This window comes from Ovis aries, chromosome 17 (genome assembly GCF_016772045.2).
Source record: "Ovis aries strain OAR_USU_Benz2616 breed Rambouillet chromosome 17, ARS-UI_Ramb_v3.0, whole genome shotgun sequence".
NCBI classification, from domain to species: domain Eukaryota; kingdom Metazoa; phylum Chordata; class Mammalia; order Artiodactyla; family Bovidae; genus Ovis; species Ovis aries.
Genome location: NC_056070.1, coordinates 58,772,501 through 58,796,396, shown reverse-complemented (window position 1 = coordinate 58,796,396; position 23,896 = coordinate 58,772,501). Strand labels below are relative to the sequence as shown.

General features: G+C 36.1%; 1 protein-coding gene across 4 annotated transcripts in view; it reads right to left on the bottom strand.

Moving 5' to 3' along the window:
* The window catches only part of MED13L (mediator complex subunit 13L), a 285,853-nt gene that overhangs the window by 138,449 nt on the left and 123,508 nt on the right, over positions 1–23,896 (bottom strand). For 3 of the 4 annotated variants that reach the window (XM_015101659.4, XM_015101660.4, XM_060400794.1), the window contains exon 3: positions 1,484–1,568. The exons of the other annotated variant lie outside the window; for it this stretch is intronic. In XM_015101659.4, coding sequence (XP_014957145.2) covers positions 1,484–1,568 — 85 coding nt within the window. The remainder of the gene's footprint in view (positions 1–1,483; positions 1,569–23,896) is intronic. 4 annotated transcript variants of the gene reach the window in all.

The window sequence follows — 23,896 nt, the reverse complement described above, 5'->3', positions numbered from 1 at the left end:
GGAATCTGGTCCTATCACTTCATGGCAAACGGATAGGGAACAAGAGGAAACAGAGTCAGATTTCATTTTCTTGGGCTCAGAAATCACTGCAGACAATGACTGCAGCCACGAAATTAAAAGACTCTTGTTCCTTGGAAGAATAGCTAAGACAAACCTAGACAGTGTGTTAAAAGGCAGAGACATCATTTTGCTGACAAAGATCTGAATAGCCCAAGCTGTGGTTTTTCCAGTAGTCATGTATGGATATGAGAGCTGGACCATAAAGAAGGCTGAGTACCAAAGAATTGATGTTTTCAAACTGTGGTGCTGGAGAAGGCTCTTGAGAGTCCCCTGGACTGCAAGGAGATCCAACCTAAAGGAAATCAACCCTGAATATTCACTGGAAGGAATAGTGCTGAAGCTGAAACTCCAATACTTCGGCCACCTTATATGAAGAACCAACTCACCAGAGATGAGCATGACAGTGGGAAAGATTGAGGGCAATGGGAGAAGGGGGACAGAGGATGAGATGGCTGGATGGCATCACTGACTTGGAAGGACACGAGTCTGAGCAAACTCAAGGAGACAGTGAAGGACAGAGAATCCTGGCATGCTTTCAGGGGGTTGCAAACAGTTGGACACGACTCAGCAACTGAACAACAACACTGGATCTGGCCACAAATTACTTATTAATTTCAAAGACAGAAATAAGGATCATAGTTAACAAATTCTTTTCTATGGTGTCACTACTGAAAAAGTATACAGTAAATCTAATCAAGAGGAAAATATCTCAAATTGAGAGACATTATAAGAAACATATGGCCTGAATCCATCCAAATGTCAATGATGACCCCAAGGAAAAAAAAAGAAAAGTTAAGGAACTCTTCCAGATTTTAAAATGACATCAGAACTAAATATAATGCATGATTAAGGGCTAATCTGGGGGGGCGGGGAGGATGGCACAGGAGAGAGGTTAAACTAAAGAGAACATAACTGGGACAGACAATAACAGCTGAGTTGAACTACAGATTAGATAATGATATTTTATCAATGTTATATTTCCTATGGGCTTACATGAGAGGATGTCCTTGTCCTTAGGAAATGTATGCCTAAATACTTCAGAGTTATAAAAAATCAATCTCAACTGTGTAAATGACGTTTCTGGGAATAAATCTGAATGCACTCATGTGCACACACAACACACACTGAGTGCAAAGTTGGGGGTGGGTGAGAGGGTGAGGAATCAAAAAGCAAATACAAAGCAAACTGGGCAAAAGAGAAACTGTAAGTGAATCTATGTAAAAGGATATATGGAGTTCTTGGGGCTACTTCTAAAAATTCCATAAGTCTGAAATTACTCAATATAAAAAAAAAAAAACAAGAAGTTTATATAAAATTTCATAAAGCTGTGTGTGAAAATGGTTTGAGAGCTACAGGAAGCCTTCTGAGCACCTAGCATTATACTAGGGTGTCAAAACCACCACGCTGCCGCTCCTTCTCTTACCTTTCTAACAGATTGTGGATCGCTTTGAAGAGCAGCGTCCGACATTCATAGGAAAGGCCATTTTCCCAGAGTCCTTCTTCCACAACTGAAAACAAAACAAAACAAAGCAAAACAAAAAAATGAACCAGTAAGCAGGGCATCCAAATAAAAATAAAAGAAACTTTAAAAATATTTTTCTAAAGCAAAGTTAATGAGTTAATTTAAGTAGATGAACTTACACTGAAACAGAAAATAAGTTTGATCCTTGCCCAAAGTCAGAAAATACTTATGTACAGAGGGAATAATGTCTCAATTTTAAAGTTACTGAAACATGGGCATGGCACATCCCCCTCACACAAAGGTCTTACCAACCTGCCTCTGCAAAGTCTGAAACCATCCAAAAATCTCAAATTACTGTTTCTACCTAATAGTGTCACAACATTAATTATATTAAGGTTCTACTTAAAGTAACAAAATGCACAGATTAATACAAAGGTAATCGTGTATTTTCAGAGAGAAAACCAAAAAAGAAAATCCAAAAAAAAGGGGGACATTACACAAATTTCTCTAAATGTTTTGAAAGCAGTTATCTGAATAGGATTTTTAAAACATGGTTTTAGGGAGAACGTCAGAAAATTAAACCTTAATATAACATCAAATTCATTTCCTGAACTCATAATTTCATTAATGTTAACATTTGGTGAAGTTTTAATATTTGTTTACCATTTGCCTATGAAATATGCTGCAGCATCACTTAAAAGAGCCGCAAGGAACTTTAACACCAGAGAACTCAACAGACCAACAATATACCTCCTGCATTCCTAACATTCTTTTCATATGTAAAAACTATAAAATGCCTGAGAGAAGATAGCTAATTTTCTTCTAAATTATATTAGTTCATTTCAACACAGCAAAATATTCAAAGGATGCAGGCAACATTTGCAGATGAAAATTTTCCTCTCCCTTTTTAACATGCTGTCTTGACAAAAGTACTCACCGGAGAAAATTGTAACAGAGAATTAAAACACATGTTAAATCCAAAATGCACTTTTCATGCATTTACCGCACCAACTAACTTTCAAATTGCAACTCCTCATTCTCCAATTAGAATCTGAAAAAGTATACTTACATTTAGGGGTTTTCTCTATAGGACTTCTTTTAAAAATGATAAAACTGGATAAATATTTCTTTTCTTGGGATGTCAGATAATTTTTTTATCCTCCTATGTGGCTAATCATGACCTACCAAATTTTTCCAAATTAACCTCTGTCAAGAGACTTTTATATTATTTGTAACTAGATAAACAGAAATAAAAGTACAGCAAATAAACATTCCTGCTAGCAACAGACTATCTCTGCTCAGGACAAAACATCCAAATGTTTTCTACAATCCTATATAGGCATCATCAATCTCTACTTTCACACATATTTATCTTTGGGGTTGAGCTTTTCTGAGTGAGAAAGCAATCTAATATATTTCAGTGAAAGGAACATCCCATATTAATTTGCTCTTATTTCCTAACATAAGCTAGAAATTCCTAAAACTTAATAACAGAGCCCAGCTCTTCTGAATTACTCTTCAAAGCAGTCACTGGTTTCAGCGTTTTCTATATATTAGTCTTTTGTGCCATAAAGAGTGTTGATGATGCAGTATTTATGAAAATCGTAAGTATCCCATTCGTCTTTCCAAGGTTTTCTTCCAAGTTGGTAGCACCTATTCTGCACATTAAAAACACAGGAACTTTTATAATTAAAACCTTCACACATACTTCAGTGTAGAATAATAGGCCTCAAATAAATTCCAACACCAAATTATCAACAGTGTCATTTGCTTCAACCACACTGCTTTCTTTTTTCCTCGATATATTTTTGAAGCACACCCCACTCCAAAGTACCTCAGTATACACAAAATTTGAATCTAAACAAGGTCTATCAGTTGCCTGTCAAGTTGTATCTCTTAAGACTCCTTAATCTCAACATCTCATCTCCTTTTTTCAAACATGGCATTTATTTACTAAAGAAACCAGGTTAGTTGTTTTATAGAATACCTTGCATTCACATCTGATTTGTTTCCTCATGATATTCTTTAATGTTGGCACTACTTTGATCTTAACAGAAGATGTCAAAGGAAAGCTCTCAGACAAGCAGATCTCTATTTCTTCCTCAAAAGATCCTCAAATACTTTGTTAACTGAAATGTGGAAGGGTTATAGCTGTCTGGTCATGCACTGTGCATTACTAAACAAGTTTTAGCATGCACAGGTAATGCCAACTACATCACTGTCCTATAATACCATTATGATCTTATCCTGATTTCAAGAATTTTTAAAATAGGCCTTAGAAGTTCTTCTTTGAAAAAAATCTTAAAAGAGCAATTACAAAACACCTACACCTAGCATCATACTGTTAACACACTGAATATTTCTCCTAATATCAAAAACAAAGCAAGGCTGTCAGCTCTGATCAGTCTTATTCCACTTTACAGTGGAGGTCTCAGCCAGTACAAGAAAGTAAGTACCAGGCATACTAACTGGAATAGAAGAGATGATCTTTATACAGATGACATGACTATTAGAAAATCCTAGAGGATCAACAAAGAAGAGCTACAAGAACCAGAACTGAGTTTAAGTTAGTTAAGGTCAACGGACACAAAATAACCATATTTCTATACAATACAATGAATAATTAGAAATTTTTAACAATTTGAGTACTATTTACAATAGCACCAAAGCCCATGAAATTCTTAGGCATAAATCTTATAATTGGGAGACTAACACTACCTAACTTCCAGGTTAACTATAAAGCTAGAATAAACAAGACAATATGGTACTACAGACAGGACAGATATACAGATCAACAGAACAGAAAACAAAGTCCAGATATAGACCCACAAATATACAGTCAACTGATTTTCAACACAGCTTGCAAAGGTAGTTCCGTGGAGAAAACAGTCTTCAATAGATGATGCTAGGATTAATGAATATCCCTATGCAAAAAAAATTGAGCCTCAAACCCTACCTCACACCATATAGAAAATCCTCAAAATGGATCATAAAACAAAACGCAAAACCTAAAACTATAAAACTGTGAAAATATAGGAGAAACCTTTTATAAGTTTAGGTTAATCAAAGACTTCAAAGCTGACACCAGAAGCATGATTCATAAATAAAAATTGTTAAACAGAGCTTCATAATAATAACTTAGCTCTTTAAAAAGCACAGAAAGTCATAGTAAGCTATAGGAAAGATAAGCCACAGATGGAGGGAAAAAATTACAAATCACATATCTGTCAAGGACATGTACTCAGAAAATGCTGTTCTTGAAAAAAAAATCTCAAAACAACACAATTTTTTAAAAAAATTTTTAGAGAATGGAGAAAAATTTGGACACTTCACCAAAAAGATATACGAATGGCAAATAAAAACATGAAAATATGCTCAAAATATCATTGGTCATTAAGGAAATGCAAATTAAAATCACAGTAAGATATCACCCATTAGAACGGCTTGAAAGAAAAACTGAAAATCCTAAGTGCTAGTGAGCACATAGGTAACTGCTGCTAAGTCGCTTAAGTCGTGTCCGACTCTGTGCGACCCCATAGACGGCAGCCCACCAGGCTCCCCCATCCCTGGGATTCTCCAGGCAAGAACACTGGAGTGGGTTTCCATACTGCCCTATACTGCTAATGGAAATGCAATTATTAGTAAAGTCACTTTGGAAAAGCTGACTGGCGATTTTTCAAAAGTTAAACATACGCTTTATATACAGCTTAGCAACATCCCTCCAGGTTCACATGAAAAACTGTAGCAAATTTTTTTTGCCCTCATAGTTGACAAAAACTAGAAACTACCCAAATGTCTCTCAACTGGGGAATGGTCAAACAGTGGAAAATCCATACGCCGAGCATTCAGAAATAAAATGAACTACTGATACAGCTAAAACATGAACAAATATCATTAAAGTGTTAGTCGCCCAGTCGTGTCTGACTCTCTGTGACCCCATGGACTAGAGCCCACCAGGCTCTTCTGTCCATGGAATTCTTCAGGCAAGAATACTGGAGGGGGTTGCCATTTCCTACTCCAACTGATACACCTAAAACATGAATGAATGTTATTAGGCTAAATGGAGAAAGTCACACTTACAAGGCCACCTGCCTTATGATTTCACTGTATGACATTCTTGCAAAGGCAAACTTGAGGTAACGTGAACCGCTCGGTGGTTTCCAGGGATGGGGGTGGTGGGAGGAGGGCTCACAACATAAGGGCATGAGAAAGCGGGGCAAGGGGCATGGAGGTTGGGTTGGGGGTGCTTCTGGAATATGCTTATATTGATTTAATTATTTTTTTAAAATTTTACAATACAGTATTGGTCTTGCCATACATTGACATGAATCCACCACGGGTGTACATGAGTTGATTTTTAAAATACATTTTTAGTGTTGAAAATGAGAACAGAGTGTGAATTAAAAGAACTCCTACTCTAAATATATATTCTAAACATAATTTTTATTCAAAGGATTGTGTCTATTTGATTAACCTAAATTATTAAAAGCAAAAAACAGTTGTAAGCAAAAAGAGACCACAGACCCAACCACAGTGGTCCTCCCAAACAACATAATATACTATTATTTATAGTATGTACTCTATGTTAATCACTATAAATAATACAAAGAGAGTGTCTCTTTCCTGCCTCAGTCCATAAAGACTCTGCCTGCAACGCAGGGGACTTGGGTTTGATTCCTGGGTCGTTTAGATCCTCTAAAAAAGGAAATGGCAACCCACTCCAGTATTCTTACCTGGAGAATCCCATGGACAGAGGAGCCTGGCCCGCTACAGTCCATGGGGAATCAAGAGACGGACACAACTTAGCAACTAATCCACCATCATACCAAGAGAAGAAAATAATTCAGAAAGATGCTTTGCTTTTTAAATATTAAAAATTTGAAAAAGTATCTTTATTAATATTATTAATTAATTAAATTCTCATGTCTCCCTCCTACAGTATAACGAAGTTTAGGAACCAATGTAATAAAACAACAGGGAAGAAAAGTAGTAACATGAAGTAAAACAGATCCCTCCACATTAAGCTCTTGTTTAAGAAAAGTATACTAAAGCTGAAACAATAATAGAAAATTATGAATTATCCTATAAGTTAACCAGTAAATTTTTAAGTACAAGTCAGCAGAGGTAATTAAAAAGGATACAGTGTTTGAACTTCATATAAACATTTAAGTTTCGTAAGTCATATGATTTATTACAGATTTCAAAGCAGCCAATAATTTACTGGAAGTCAACAACTGTGATCAAAGATTAACCACGGTAATAAAAACCATCAATATAAGCTATGGATTTAAGGATAATGCATTAATATGCTAACCCTTTTAATTTACTATTTATATATACCCAATAAACTTGTAGAAAGGAACATTAAGTCAGAACATACTTTATTTCTATCAATTTCACATACAGAATTTTCAGAAATACAAGGGTGATGTACATTTGATGTATATTTCAATCAATCTCTAAAATTCCAAAAGAAGCAAAATCTAGAATGACATTTTTGGAGTCTGGTAATAGATATTTGGCCAATAATCACTGGCCAACTGTTCTTGGCTATAAATCAGGAATGCTCTCAAAAATCAAACAGACTTTGAAAGCCACTGTGAGGCAAAATTACTTAAAATACTTTTCAAATCTGCTATTGAACGCTGAAAGTCTTTTCTTTTAAAACACGAATAGGAAAGCAAAATAACTTAAACAGTCAAGGTTAGTTTTCTATTCAGAAAACAATCTTTTTCTCATCTAATGAGGCTTCATGTACCAAGTCTGAACCAAGCACTACATCACTACATACAAATGTAGGGGAAGGGGTTCCTCTTTTCACAACACTTTGAGACAGAGTAAAAGGACACATAGCATTCATTTTTCTCACTCAATACCTGACTTCTTCCCATCACTGCAAATTGCTTATTTCATGAACTCTGGTTGGGAACAAAGATGGTCAGTCACCCCTAAAAGGAGATGAAGATGCTGATTCTTCTACAAGTGGGACAAGGATCCATAAGCTAAATGCTAGATGCTCCTACATCATAATTTTGACCCTAGATTTTGGGACACAAAAGGGAGTGGATAGAGAGAACTTTCTGTCAGCACTAAAAACAGAGGCTGCAAGATTAAGTTTCCTGAGGTACTGTAGCATCAAGGGCTTGGTGGTGATAACACAGTTTTCTCAGACCACATCTGCAGTACTGATCCTAAAAGACAATACTCAGTATTCTCTTATCCAACTCCTCTTCTTAGTTTGCAGCTAAAAACACTGATCAATACACTTTATTCTAATCTCCATTTGAGAAAACTAAGGCTTAAAAAATAAACTTCCTGATGGTCACATAATAAATTCAAAAATCTGGAGTTAAATGTTATCTATACTCAACAGGACTTCCCTGGTGGCTCAGGCGGTAAAAGTGTCTGCCTACAGTGCAGGAGACCCGGATTCAATCCCTGGGTCGGGAAGATCTGGAGAAGGAAATGGCACCCCATGATAAAGTCAAAGAAAATCACAGAACAGATTTTTTAAACTAATATATCTGACACACCCTTTGCCCAAGGTAAAATTTAAACCAATACTTCATTTACTTTATATAGTGATTTTCCAAACAGTATTCTTTTTTTGAGGGGGGAAGGGGCTGGCAGACGGAGGAGTTAAAAAGTAGCTAGTCTAGGTTAAGATGCTATAAATGACATGAGGTGCATTTACTACTTAATTCTCTATCTCCCTTCCAATTGGACTGAGAAGAAAAGCCAACTGCCAAGAAGTTTTTACAAGAAGGTAGGCAGATGCTAGGCCCTCTCCTTAAGAAACCTACAATCTCCCCAGGGCACACTGTCTTCATCTTAAAAAAAAAAAAAAAGAAAGCCTTTCTAATTCTTTTGATCTTTCAAGTTTCAACTTAAAATGATTATTAACTCCTTAAGAATATAAATTATCAAGATGACTGTCTCTATAGAATACACTTACTCTATATAATGGAAATTTTTTTCTAAAACTTTGTTAACAGTCTCAGGAAATAAAAGCAACAAAAGAAGTAAAATGAATGCACCAAAAATGACTGGCAAAACTCAGCCAAAATAAATTCCCAAATTAAAACACACTCTTGATAGTTCGTGGTCGATTAAAGCCAGACTGAACTGAAAAATAAAATTAAGTACAACCATAACTGCCTACTTACAAAGAAAAACAATTTTGGCACTAAAGTTATCTAACTTAAATTGCAAAAGCTATAATCAGAATTTGTTCAAATGGCTGTTATTTAACCTTTTTTAATATAGTAATCCTCATAATCAAATATTTAAACTGTAAAACTATTATATAAATGTTTTCTTTTAGTGGAGAGACAGTGTTTTAGAAGCGAAAACTTAAATAGCAGGAATTACTGCTTAGCTCACAAATAATTTTTTTAAATCATCACAAATTGTATTACAAATTCTTTCTATTTTGCTAAACATGGTTCCTTGCAGAATTAATAAGCTTCTTTGAAAGAAAAATCATATAAAACGTTCGGGGGAAAAAAAAGTCAATACGGCAAAATATCAAAGCAGCATATACTTCAATGATTTTGTGTTTCCCAGCAGAGATCATGGAAAGATATCTCTTCCAATTCGACAAATGAAACTGACATACTTTACTTGAAGGGGGAAAAAAGGGAGGAGGGAGAATGAAATAGGGTAAGGGAGGAGCATAAAAATTGTGAAACCTTCAAGAAATTCAAGCTCATGCTTTTAGAATTCAGGTCACCCTGCCTTACACAGTTTAAAAGTAGAATTACTTTCAAAGAATACATATTTCCTCAGAGCTATGATACATATTTCCTTTTAATGTATCATATTGCAGCAACAGCTGAAATGAACGTCTAGACATCAAAAACACTTCTTACTCCCACCTACTGCTTTTTTACCTCAGGCATCAAAACTAATGAAACCTATTATCCAGAACACTGAGTTCAGTAACCACACTGGCCACTGCAAATACTGAAGGGGGGAGGGGCACTTTCCAGGGATGGCACTCCCGATTCAGCCATTAAAATTACTGAAAATCAAATTGTGCACCAAACTCCAGAAATACAAACAGATTAAAGCAAGGCACACGAAACAAGAAGATTATTTCCCAGTTAGATTTCAGAGGCAAAATGATAAAGATAATGCAGCTCTGAATCCAGGATTTATAATTTTCCCACCGCCTTTGTGGTCAAACCTTTATCTGCAATATGTAAAGCCCACTAGGATTTTTGTTTTTTTCTTTTCTAAAATTAAATCTACTACCTAGGAATTATACTTAGCAAACATAATAACATTTATCAATTTATCATTTATCCATTTAATTATAACGGTTGCAATAAAGATTTTCAAGATAAATATATGGAGATTTTTTTGAAGTATCTGCTGTTTCTTTTTCTAAATTGAGGTATAGCTGATTTACAGTGTCTTCTTAAAATTGACATTTAAAAAACTGAGTAACAAAGTAGCATAATGCTACATTAATTCTGAAATATAGCACAATACCCATAAAAAATCCAATTACATACAACACTATTGATTGATCACAGTTATGCTGCCATCGATTGCCTTGTAAAATCTATATTTGAAGTCATTAATAACTAAATGGACTGACTTATTACTTATATAAAATTCAACCCACCTAGAGCTCTGATTTCCCTGAATTGTTCATAGATGTCGAATACTTGCTATCACTTAACAAATCTATGTTGAAATAGATTTTAACTTTCCCAATGTCAATTAATCAATCAAATAAGAATTTGAGATATAAGGTATATATCAAAATGCTCCATTTGTTTCGACCTATTTGCCACTTTACATGATGACGAACATTGACAATATTCATCAGACAGAAGCACAACTGTAATTCAAAATTTTAACAGTATAATGTCTAACGAAGGAATCTCTAACAGCATGAGTTCTCTGCCAGTTGCAGGATAACCAGAATTTTAATGACGGTTTCTACACACCACTGACGCAGTTGAGACATGACCTAAGTTAGCATTTCAATGGATCACAGGATTCCATGTAAAGCCACTAAACTTTAAATTGAACTAAATTTCTAGATAAATTGAATAAGACCTTCAAAAGACAGCTGCTACAGAAAACAGGCTGCCGTGCTACTTTAATAGCTACACAATGAAAAAAAGTCTTGCACAATGGCTGTTACTGACTTCGAAGAACTAAACTTGCCCCCATTTTTTACTCCTTTCAAAGATTTTTAATTATTAATTTTTATCCTTTCAAGCTATTAATATTCTCTTAATTTTATAATGCATATAAACAAACAAAGGCCTAGAGGCACAGCCACTGAAATTAACAATTATCTTTGATGCTAGAATAATTATTATCTTTTTTACCTCTTTGTGTATGTTAGCGATTTTCTTTAATGAACATGTTACTTTTAAAAAGAGACATCATATCTGAAATAGATTTTTTTAATGTCTACTGTTGTTTATTAAAGAGCCGTATATTAAAAAAAGAAAAAAACTACATGCTCATAAATTACAAGAATGGTAACATCCTCAGGACAGGAAACACCACAAGATAAATTAAATTAAATTTTGAAAAAGGAAAACCAGACATACGATTCAGTGAGAATATACATTTAAATCCATCAATACTGCAAAACGAACATCTTATAAACTTTCTCTAAGACAATGACTTTAATCAAGATGACTCAACTATTGATTTCAACATTGGCAAAACTGAGCAGTTAAAATTAAAAATATTTCCTTCCACTCTTCAGAAACAACCTGATTTGAAACACAAACACACACACACACACACTAGACGGCACAAGCCCACGCGCGCGCACACACACACACCCCCACACACCCACCCACACACCAGACTGCTACTAAAATTTTAACAGAGCAAGTCTCCAAATTGCCTTTTACACTAAAGCTCAAACAGTTGTCTGTCACTGCTATTACAGTGAGTAATCCTTGCAGCTGTAAGTGTTTGAAAGGCAGCTGTCTCATTGGCATTCTCTCCCCACCCCCACTCATCCAGCATTTCTGTTCTTGCTACAATAATCTTAAAGAGCATTTTACAGGAGGCTTAGCCCTGGCTGAGGGCACTCTACGGCGTGACCGAGAGAACATGGAAACACGATTCATTAGACACGCCTGGAGTGATAACAATGGTGCTGCTTCTTGCTGCCTTTCATTTCGTACATCAGGCTGAGACTAATGCATTCTCGTTACACAACAAGCACATTTATAGACAGGAAAAAACTGTAATCACCTTTGATTAAGAGACAGCATATTTTTCCTATATGAGCCGCCAGCCATACTGACAGAGTAATTATTTTTTAACTGACAGGTTAAAATAGCAAATGTAGCAAAAATAACATCTGCCCAAAAGAGACAGAGATGACTACTATAAAGACTTCATACACAAAGGTTTCTTAGACCAGGCTCAGTGCCATATCCTTGAGAACTGATTGGTACCTGGACTTATATTTAAGCTACACAGTCTATGAGAAATAGAACAGGCCCTTTAAGCAATCTCAATCTACACACCCAATTCTTTATAGGTAAAAATTACAGAATTTCGTTGGTCATTTTATCTGTAATTATTACTGACCTCCTTTCTACTTCTTTCACCACAGTACTACAAAATTCAACAGTACTATTAACCTTCTTCTCATTTTCCATTATTCAAAATAATTTATCCTTTTACATAAAATGCTAGCCCAAAACAGAAAATCTGCTTTCTATCCAAACTGTAATAGCAAACAAAATGTAATTTCGATTAAAAACAGGGATATAGAATAATTATTTTCTATCACCCAGCTTCCTCAATCACTGCACCCAATAAAGGTTTGAATTATACATATAGAAGAATATAAAAGACCTAATTTAAACTGAAAAAAGTCATAAACCACATTATATTGACAATATATAAAGTCAATTTTCTTACAGATTTCTTACTTCTTCACATACCCATAAACTTGCAGTCTTTTGTGGGTTCATGCTTATATATTGCTCACTTACGGGGAGCTTGGTAGTTTATTTACTAGCCAGAAATTAAAAGATAATACATTAAACAAAAAGATTGGAAAGTATCTTTTCAAGGTTAGCAGACTGCATAATTAAGCATTTTTTAAAAGACATTTAGTCTCTCTTTAAAGCTTTCTAAAATACACCTCTATTTTACACCAAGAATGTGCTACATAACTACCAAAACAATTTGTACATGTGAACATTTGCTAAAACATTAAAGAAACAAAAGTGAGCAAATAATTGAAAAGGTCTGGTTCACGAAACTTTTGAGTTCTAAAAACAGCTTTAAAAAAAAAAAAAAGTTGTGTACAGCAAGTGAGTTTTTGTAAAGCAGTAAAATGTTTAAGCAATGTTTAGCTGCTGGATTATAGGTTTGCTGACCTGTGCCTCTACCATACCAAGCTAGAAACTAGGAAATCTGCTGTTCATCTTTGATGTGTCTGTAAGAGGATCACTGAACATGCATTTAAACACAGTGTGCTTTGAAGAGAAGTCTGATGCGCATCACAGTATATCAGGATTACATAAGTTTAAAAACTTTATCATCTGGAATAAAATAACATCTACTACAGAAGGTAACAATCATACAATTTCTACTCTACAGGTGCCCAAGTCTTGTCTCGCTTATTTTGGTCTCTCTTATTTAATTATTTTTTAAAAAATCAGTATAAATGAATTCTTCCTTTAATAAATAACCTGCTGTTTTACATATAAATTTCCATCATATTAATCTGGCTCTTAGAAGGATCTCAAATCATTATTTTTCACTTTTAAAAGCAGGACCGTGTAAGTCTTTCCTGAAGTCTTCAAAGTTAGTTTATGCATTAAAAACAATTTTTGAACAACCTATTAGAAAGCATTAAAAGCGTCCCAAAACTTTAAATTGAAACATATACATTAAGATGTTGCCTTTTCCCAAAACTTTTAACAAACTTTTAAACAGTTTCCAACTCATAAGCAAAAAATTCATAGATGATCTAAGCACTCCAACAGAGCCAACATTCTACTTCATGAAGGTGTTTCAACACTACAGGATTCCTTTGCAGTAACAAGATTTAATTACGAAAACTTGCAAGTGCTTTGGGAAATGAAGATCAGTTATTTACCCAGAGGTGTGAGTGAGTTCAATCCTATTTTCTTTCTAAACTTGGCCAGAATGGCATTTTGATTGGAGGGTGGGGCAACCCAGTAATTTTGGATGGGGCACAATTTGGAGCTGGGAAGGGCTGAGTAGGTTCAATAACACATGAGGCAGTGGTTTAGTCCCTGTGATCCTGGGAGGACACTGGCCCATGGAAGAGCCCCAGCAAGTCTCTAGTCTTGTCCATCTCCACATTAAAGTAGTACGGCTAGAGTTTTATACAGATATAAATAATGGAGTTCTGCTACCAAGGATTCATTTGAAAACATAAGTAAGTACAGAGTTTGCAAAGAGGACAGAACTTGCAAACCACTGGAAAAGGAAACGGAGTAAACAGGACCAGAAACCCACAGAGACTACTCTCCAGCACTGCACTCCCCAGCACCTCAGCTTTCTTCACACTTCTCTGCACTCTTTTTGAGTGTTTCCAGCCCTCCAACTCCATGATTCTAAGGATGAGTGCTAGCATATGAGGCAGCCTGCCAAGACAAAGTGTGAGGGCTTCAAATACAGAGCCAAGTCCTCCCCCAAATCACAAAACCCAGTATGCAACTCAACACTAAAGTTAGGCATTACTGGTTAACAGACTATACAGGCTAGCCTTAGAATTTATCCACCAGTTAGGCTTTTCACAGGGGGGGAAAAAAAGTATGTTTCTTTCAAATTATTAACTTATAGATGGCCTTTCTGCAAACACAGTATCAATATTTACTTTGTCAATCAGTGTTTGTCCATGATGAATCTCCTTTCCAGTTTTTAAAACCTGCTATTATAAAGTACAATTAAAAGTTACCACAATGAGCATTTATCACTGAAGGGAAAAGAAGAGAGTTTTGATAATGAAAAACAAACTCAAAAAGCTTCTGGAGTGCTGGTAAAATTTCCCAGGAGCTATATATTAGATGTCTTTGTAGAATAATTCATTTATTTTGAATGTAATTCTCTATCATAGCTCACAGTTTTAAAGTATGCATTCAACTATGCTCCTAAAACATAAAAATATATATATGGAACAATATAAGATTAAAATTTAATTGCATATATACTATAATGACAACTTTTAAGAATGAATGTCCAAATATCTTAAAATGGAATAAAAAAACATAGTCATTGCTATAAATTTTAAATTTAAGTACACGCTTGCAGGCATGCTCAGTTGCGTCCAACTCTTTGTGACCCCAACCAGGCTCCTCTGTTCATGGGATTTCCCAGGCAAGAAACAGCACTGGAGCAGGTTGCCATTTTCTACTCCAGGGGATCTTCCCAGGCCAGGGATCCAACCCAAGTCTCGTCTCCTACGCTGGCAGACAGATTCTTTACCACTGCGCCACCTGGGAAGCCCAAGTACATGGATACGCTCCTTAAAATAAAAGTAAATATCTTAACTAAAATATGCATATATTCAAAGGTAATATTCCTAAAGGGCTTAGCTAATCAATTATTTATCAGATAATAAAGAAAATAGCCTAAAAATAGAATGCAGTAAACACGAAACAGATATTATCTGGACAAAACATAAACTAACACTTTGTTGGGCTTCCCAGGTGGCACTAGTGGTAAAGACCCCGCCTGCCAAAGCAGGAGACCTAAGAGAATGGGGTTCCATCCCTGGGTTGCAAAGATCCCCTGGAGGAAGGCATGGCATATACTCTGTGAAGTACATATATTGCTGTTACATTTCCTTTACAATGCAGCTTCATCAAGAAGCAAAAACTTCTAAACCACTCTCATTGTTTTCACTCTTGGTATTCTAAGCCCATTTTTCGTGATAAAGCCAAGGTGCCATTTTTCGTGATGAAGCCAAGGTGATCTTTCCAAAACTTTAATCACACCATTGCATTCTTCTGTTTCAAGCTCTACTCCAATGGCTTCACATGACATTAATAATCTATTCAAGCTCATCACCACAGCCTACAAAGGTCCATCTGATCTCATCTCTAACTATCTCTTTCATCTCCCATGAGCTTACCAGTTTCAAGAGCACTGACCTTCTGTTTCTGCAACAAGTGAGCTTGGAGGTTTTTGCCCTTACTTTCCCCTGGGACTGCATGTCTGGCTGGGTTCAGATCTCAAATCTCAACCCAAAATGTCATTTCCTCCCAGAAGCTTTTTGCTAAATAACCCCCTTAGCTAAAGTATCCCTATCCTTTCCTAGTCACTCACTTTTTCACCATTTGCATTGTAACACATGATCATATGAAATTATTCATTCGTTTACTGTCTTTTATCCACACAGAACAATGCCACTTTCAAAATGCACAACGGGAATGTCAATAATTGTGTACTTAAATGATATCATACACTGTGAGCTCAAAAAAAAAAAAAAAACAAAACATTCAGAACTTCTCTGGTGGCACAGTGGATAAGAATCCGCCTGCTGATGCAGGAACACAGGTTCGATCCCCAGTCCGGGAAGAGCCCACATGCTGCCAAGTAACTAAGTCCATGGGCCACAACTATTGAGACTGTGCCCTACAGCCCACAAGCCCCAACTTCTAAGCCTGCACACCCCAACTACTGAAGCTTGAGCACTGAGAACGTACGCTCTCCAACAAGAAGCCACAATGAGAAGCCCTCACACTTCAACAAGAGTAGCCCCTGCTCGCTTCAACTAGAAAAAGCCTACGCTAAGCAACAAAGAGCCAGCCCAGCCTAAAATAAACAAATAAATAAAATTATTTTAAAAATAAAAACATTCAAAGTGAAACAAAAGCCAACCCATCACCCAAAGACAATTTAATGTCACTCAGTTTTTCAGACAAGGGAATTATATACAATATGGTAGCATGGTATAGCATGAGTCTAAGGTTTTTAACACTGTGCATAACAGACATTTCCATAGAACACATCTTTATTTCTACTGATGATTTAAGGCAAGTTGTACACATTCTCAGAGTTGTGATTTTATGCAGTTTCCATGGAAACCAAATAGGGTCATAATTAAAGCACAAAAACATTTCTAAAGAAACAAGTATAAATGAAAGATGTGATGCAAATAAGATCTTATATGAACCCACGATCATTAACAAGATCAGAATGACTAACGAGAAGGATTCTTGAGGGGAAAAATCAATTAAGTTAAATTAAAATGCTTTAAAATAATGGCAATAAACTATCACAATTTAAAGCAGTTCATGTAAGGACGTGAGCCTATATGTTTTCTGTGTTAAAATCAGATAACTCTAAGTTATAAAACCTCTATCATAATAAGAAACATTTAGATACAAAATTAACTCATCTTTCCTCAGTATAACTGATGCTAGTAATCAACTATAGATGGTTGCTATTAGTATTATTATTAATAATAAGGACTCTTCATCACTATAAATTTATAATGTCCTCTAATTTCTGACAATCAGTCATATTCATCGAATTTAGAAAATAAAGTTACACATTTAGCAACCTTAAACTCACATTCTATGTTGTTATAACTATATATAACCATGCTACTTGTTTCAGTCTATAAGGTATGAGCCAAAAGTCTCTCTACAGTTATCTGAAGCCACATCTGTAAAGGCCACAGGAACTTTTTTTTGGGGGGGGGGCAGGAAGGAATGCAAAAATATTTTGGGGGGTATAAAAATACTGTATAATCCATTTCTACGTAAGTTTTGGCAATACTATATGGTTTTCTGAAGTCACCTTCAGTAGCATTATTCTCAACTTACCTCTGGCTTATTCATGGACACCAAATTTTATGATTATCAAACAAACTTCTAACTAAATTTTTAAGTATAACTTAATCACTTTACCAATAGTAAATTCTCAATTTGAGAGATATTTAAAAGATGTCTTTTATCTATTTGAAGATAACTCAAATATTATAGTTTGAGCTAGTTATTGAAAATCCCATTTTCCGCAGAGATGTTTACAAATGAAGGTACATAGAGAAGAAACTGGAACACAATGGCTCTTTTAAATTGACTAGACAACTATTCACTGTTCACATTCATTTTGTATCTTGCAGTCTGGAAAAACTAAGGTTCCTTTTAACTTTCAATTAGTCATATGCTGTCCTGTTTAATTTTTTTCTCTGACCATTTTGCCCTTTTGAAGGTGAACTCAAATTAAGTCAAAAACATGTAATACACGACAGTAATTTGGAAGTGATTTTCTGCCTCCCAAAACCAGACATTATGCCTTGCCAAGGGAAAAACTATATAAATAAGACTATTCACAAGATAGGAAGCATAAGCACATGCCCATTTACCTTCAGGGTAGTCACTGAAACTTCAAAGCACCATGAAAAGCAGCATCAATGCTTTTGTCTAAAAGATCTCAGAAAATGTAAGTGATCTTGGTTTCATAAATATCTAAGACTTTCCAGGAAACAAACAGGTTTCTTAAATTCACAAGAAACTGCCTAAACATCTCTTATTAGCAATGAAAGTCACAACCTCTTTCCTTGAAGGTGATCATACTTACATAAGTTTAAGAAAAAAAAATTTTTTTGGCCACAATGGAATAACATAAAAATGTTTTACACTTGCTTTACTTTAGTTCAGGTTAAAAACAACTATTTTAAAAATAAAACTCCAGATTGTGCAGTTTCAATTTTCCACTGCTCATTTTCTATGACAATCTGACCAAGAATTTCCCTGGTGAGGAAAGAAGATGATATCTGAAACCTTATTTTCAGAAAAATATCTGATTACATATCCAGTTTTTTCTGAAAACACTAATGAAAAGGTAATGATATAATAAACTGAAAGCTGGTTTTAGAAATGAGCAAGTGAAGCTCATCTAAAGGCCAGAAAGGACTTTCTGGAAAGAATGATAAGCATCTTGGAATCTCACTACTCTCACACACTGAGCTCCAATCTGCAGCCATTTCCCTCTGAGCCAATGCACTTGATGGGTGTGATAACAGATGGATCACTGTATCTGCCAACTTCCTGTGATGTACTGTATGGGGACTGATAATTTAGTGACTACAGAAGTCCTACAACAGACAATGCAAGCAATCCTGGCATTCGGTAAGTAGCTGCATGCAGTCCTTTGACAGTCTGTAGGTGTTGAATATATGCAGATCATTGTACAATGTAAGCTCTCTGCAAGTATCTATGCCATCTTGAAAAAAAGAAGAAATTAAACACTGGGCAAGCTAAGAACTAAATAGAACAAACAGGAAAGAACAAATATACTTAAAGTAACACTTTTTACTTAAAAAATATGAAAACCATATATTGCTCAAAAAGCTATTAGAGCTTCATGACCAGGTTAACCAGAAATATATGTATACACATTGTGGGCCTAATTTTCAGGTTTCACAACCAGAGTGGTATTGAAGTTTGTGTGAAATAATTCCTTGCTGTAGGGGGCTCTCTTGTGCATCATCCCTGGGTAATGGATGCTTAGCATCATCCCTAGCCTCTACCCAGTAGATGGCAACAGCACCCTACCCTCCAGTGGTGACAACCAGAAATGTATCTACACCACCAGCACCTCGTTGAGAAGACAGTCTAGAACTGCACTCTTTCAATTTTAATGTTTACTTTGGAGTGGAGGGAGAGAATATAAGGAAAGCGGAGTGTTTATTCATGGAAAGCATACACAAAAGACTCAAACATAATCTATATAGTGTGGATCAGCTAAGCACATATTACTATGAAGAGGAAAGGAAATTGTTCACCAGGTTACGGAGGGAAATGAAAAGGCAGCTTCCATTAACAAGCATGAGAAGTGTAGTCTCTGCAAAACAGGAAGAAAATCATAGCTCTGCTACAACACTATATACAAATGATACTGACAGTACTTTTGTCACATATCCTCCTCAAATAAATTCTTCATTATGTCAGGTACTGATTTACAGAATTGTCAACTTTAACAGATGCTCAGAGATGAAACTCTCCAGGTTTCATGTTCTGGTTAAAAAAGTCGTATCTGTGCATACACATATAAATGTGTGTGCATGTATATAGTCAAAATCCAAGTGTAGACACATTTGAAAAACATGGGTATTGAAATCAGTATGACCATCTTATTTTACTTGCACATCTCTGGAACCTGCCAAACGTACTCTACTCAAGTTATCTGGGAGAGGATTAGTTTGTCATTTTTGCAGCACCTCTAATGTAATGCTATTCTCTAAGTCTATAGCACAAAATCTCTTTTAAAATATTATTTTACAATACTACACAATATTAGCACTTGGAGTAAAGTCCTATAATCAAATTAAGGATGCTATTTGCACACGGAAATGCAGTTTTCTTTCTCCTCATTTTCTGTCTGCCTACTCTTTCTGCAATCTCACTACTGAGCAAAAAAGGAGGACTAAAAGCGGGGGTGGGGTGGAGGGATGATGAGAGGAACAGACTAACCAGGGGAAATGAACTCAACATTACTTACTACACAGTTGCAATTCTTTGATTAGGAATGAATTTTTGAAACTAGAGATTTTTGAAAATGATGAGTAAGGTGGATTTACTAATGATAATACTGTCACAAAAGGAAAACTCCTTGGTAATTTGAAAGGAGGACATGAGTAAAGGGGCAACTTTTCCCTCAACTAGCAGAGGCCATTAACAATAATGAACAAAACCAGAATTTATTTCTGGCAGGTCACTATACAAGCAGTCTTTAGTTTCAAATTCTTGAAGGGCATCCATAAAACATAGCACTTTACCCTGGAACACTCACCCTGCCAGTCAGCACTGCCTGAAAGTCCAACCCTCGGCTTCCCTCTACAAATGCAAAGGCTCAATCTAAGAGTAGAAACAGTAACTCCTAACAATGTGGGAAATGCATAAGCATGGAGAAGAGCTTGATCCAGGATGACTACAGACCAAGCTGGTAGTGGAACTCACGCTCCGCTCAAAACTGGCTCCAAGACCATGTGACCCTCAGATACAGACAGACAGGCCCTCAACACCACAGCTCACCCAGCCAGATACCACCTGTTTTCCAAAGATGGCTGACACAACATTTTCCATCCTGAGCTGTGCTTAGTCACTCAGCCATGTCCAACTCTTTGCAACCCATGGACTGGTAGCCCACCAGGCTCCTCTGTCTTTGGGGATGCTCCAGGCAATAATACTGGAGTGGGTTGCCGTGCCTTCCTCCAGGGGATCTTCCCAAGCCAGGGATCGAACCCAGGTCTCCCACACTGTAGGTGGATTCTTTACCAGCTGAGCTGTTCTTTTTACACTGTGACACTGTCACTCTTCTCATCAAGTAATAGGGAGTATGTCACCTCCCCTGAATCTAGATGGCTCTCTGTGAGTGCCTCAACACACAAAATTTGGCCAGAGTGACACTATGCTAAGTCTCCTGGTTCAAAGCTTCAAAAACTGGCAGTGTCCATGTCCTGCCTCTTGGAATGCTCATTTTTAGAATCCAACCTTGCTGTGTGTGGAAACCCAGTTCACATGTAGAAGCCACAGGTGGTTGTTCTGGCTATCTTGGCTGAAGTTCTAGCCAATAGCCAGCACCAGCCACTGGCTATGTAAGTAAAGATATCCCCAAGAATATCAGGTTCTTGCCACAGAGTCACTTTTAGTCTTGGAGTCATACCAGGAGTCCTCAGACATCCTGGAGCACAAACTAGTAGCCCCTATTATGTCTGGAGTTCTGACCCATAGAGTCAATGGGCATAAAAAAAAAAGCTGGATTGGGTTTTTTTGTGTTTTTCTTTTTTTTTTTTTGCCACTAAATAATTTATCCAGTGCAATCAGTATCCTAGGCAGAGTAGATTCAGTACTTCATTCACAAAAACAAAGCTCTTACAGTACTCAACCTAGTCTTGCTGTATAACACGATCTGGATGATTTATTGCTGGGTGACAAATCATTAAGGTAGCATACTGACAGTGAAAATATTAAATTTTAAAGGTACTGATTTCATTACCAAGTACAATATAAACAAAGATGTAGAGATCCATTGAGACGAAATAGGAAATTTGTAATTTACAGCATTACATATTAATATAGGATATTGTTATGAGAAATATTTTGCTGTAATGGAACACTGAGATGGTATTCAGACAGATGAGTAAAGACACAGCCAGGCAATTCTAGCACCCAGCCATTCAGGTGTTCCAGTTCTCCCAGCTGAGGACCCTGACACCATGACTCAGAGGTAAACAGATTTACTATATGCCCTGCCCAAATTATTGATCTAAAGAATCTGTGAGCATTTTAAAATTTTAAAAAAAAAAAAGGTTATTGTTTACACCACCAAGTAGAGGGTGGTTTGTTATGCAGCAGCAGACAACTGGAGCAAATGATAAGGGGAAGCCCACTACAAGGAAGAAGCAAGGCAGTCAGGCTAATGAGGATGTTAAGAAACAGCTGTCCCGAAAGGGAGAACAAGTATTAAGTCCTAAAGCAGGAAGGAACCTGGAGGCATGAGAGACGTCATGCATGTGGCAAAGGCCAGATGACGCAGGGTTTTGTACGCCTTGATGAGTTATTCAGAAATTATCTTCAGTGTACAAGGAAGTCACTGTAATGCTTTAGGTAGGACATTCTTTCAAAGATCCCTTTGGCTGCTGTGTTTCCTGATGTTAAATATGGAAACTAAACACTATGATTCCTTTAGGTCTACCACGTATACACTCAGTGTGTCTCAAAACTGGGTCTCTAGAAAACCCTTAACTCTCTACAAAATTAAATAATCTTTTAAAATTAATGTTTATTTGGGTCAACTGAATGCCACCACACAATTTCTGTGTGCCTGCATTTACACCTGTAATTCCTCCATTGAGGTCTAATGAGAAAAGTACAAGACTTAGTCTATGTGCGTATATACATTCACACAGAAATGTGCTGGATGTAGTCACACCACATGAGGGCCTAATGAAGCTCCAGTAAACTGTGCAAAGGAAAGTTTTACACGAGTTCCAACAGGAGGAAATGGTGGAAGAACCGAGTCATCACACCATTCACAAAGTAGGCAAGCCAAAATTAACAGAACTCTTTCAAAACAGACAGCACCACACTCTTACAGAAAGTTATATTCAAGTAAACATCAGTAGCATAAAATGCTATGTTGTTACTCTGTATTTTTACTGGTCATATAGTTTTGATGGTTACATTTAACCCGTAAAATTTTTACAGTTTAAAGTTTTATAATTATATATGCTATAAGTATAAGGCATTTATTTTTGAATTAGCCACGGTGTCTCTAGAATCATAATAAAATGCTGCCATACATCTGTGACTTCCACATCATTCACATGTTATATGTTCATTTTCATCAACATTTTATTTTCCTGAGTAAACTTAAGATCCCAGCTGACCTATGTCAATTATTTTAAGTTCGCATAAATAGAAGGCAACTGAGGTAAATCAACAGCAAATAACCAATAGTTATTTTGAAATAATTCTGTGTTTTAAGAAAATAGTCTTCTCCTTCCAATTTGTCTTTACTTGACTAAATATTTTTCGTTCTTCAAAGTCTAATTCAAGTACCACCTCTCTGTATAAACATCCCAGACCACTCCAGCACAAATACTTTTCAGTACCTCTAAACTCCCACATAATGTCTACACCATACCTAGGCATGCTTCCTAACACTGTTAGTTATTCCATGCATTTCCGTCGTTAAGACGGCTGATGAGGAGATGACAATGTTGCTATAGGTGCTATGATGATGATGACAATGGCAGCAGCTATCATTCACTAAGTGATAATTTACATTCCAGGCACAAAATTCATTCCGTGGTAATCTCCACCTTACAGATAAGGAAACTGAGGTAACAGTAATTATGTAATTTTCTCAAGGTCACAAGAACTAATGAAGGAGTCAGAATTCAAAAATTCATGGGCCTTTGAAATATCAGAGTCATAGGAGCGTGTGTGTTAGAAATTCTCAGGTACCCCAAACTACACTAACGTCTCAGGGAAATGGTCTTGAGAATCAAGTAACAAGCTTCCCAAGTACATTCTTATATGTGTTGAAGATTAAGAAACACAATTCACCCAAATAACACTGGGTGCCTCCATTTAGACTATTTTTTGAGGCTACCAACAATCTGAAATAGCTCTCCTTTGAGTAAAGAATACAGACAAGAGTAAGCCATTAAATTTTATAGCTGTTAAAATCTAAAAAGATCTAATTACAAAAGATACAACTGCAATGATTAAATTTTATAAAACATAATCCCCATTCTATAGGTATGTATAGCCTACACTTAGAAAACTAATAATTTTCATGGTTTTCAAGTATTTTTTTTTTAACATAAAGGAGTTTGCTGGTGTTATTTGTATAAAGCCTGGTAGAGTTGAGTTCAGG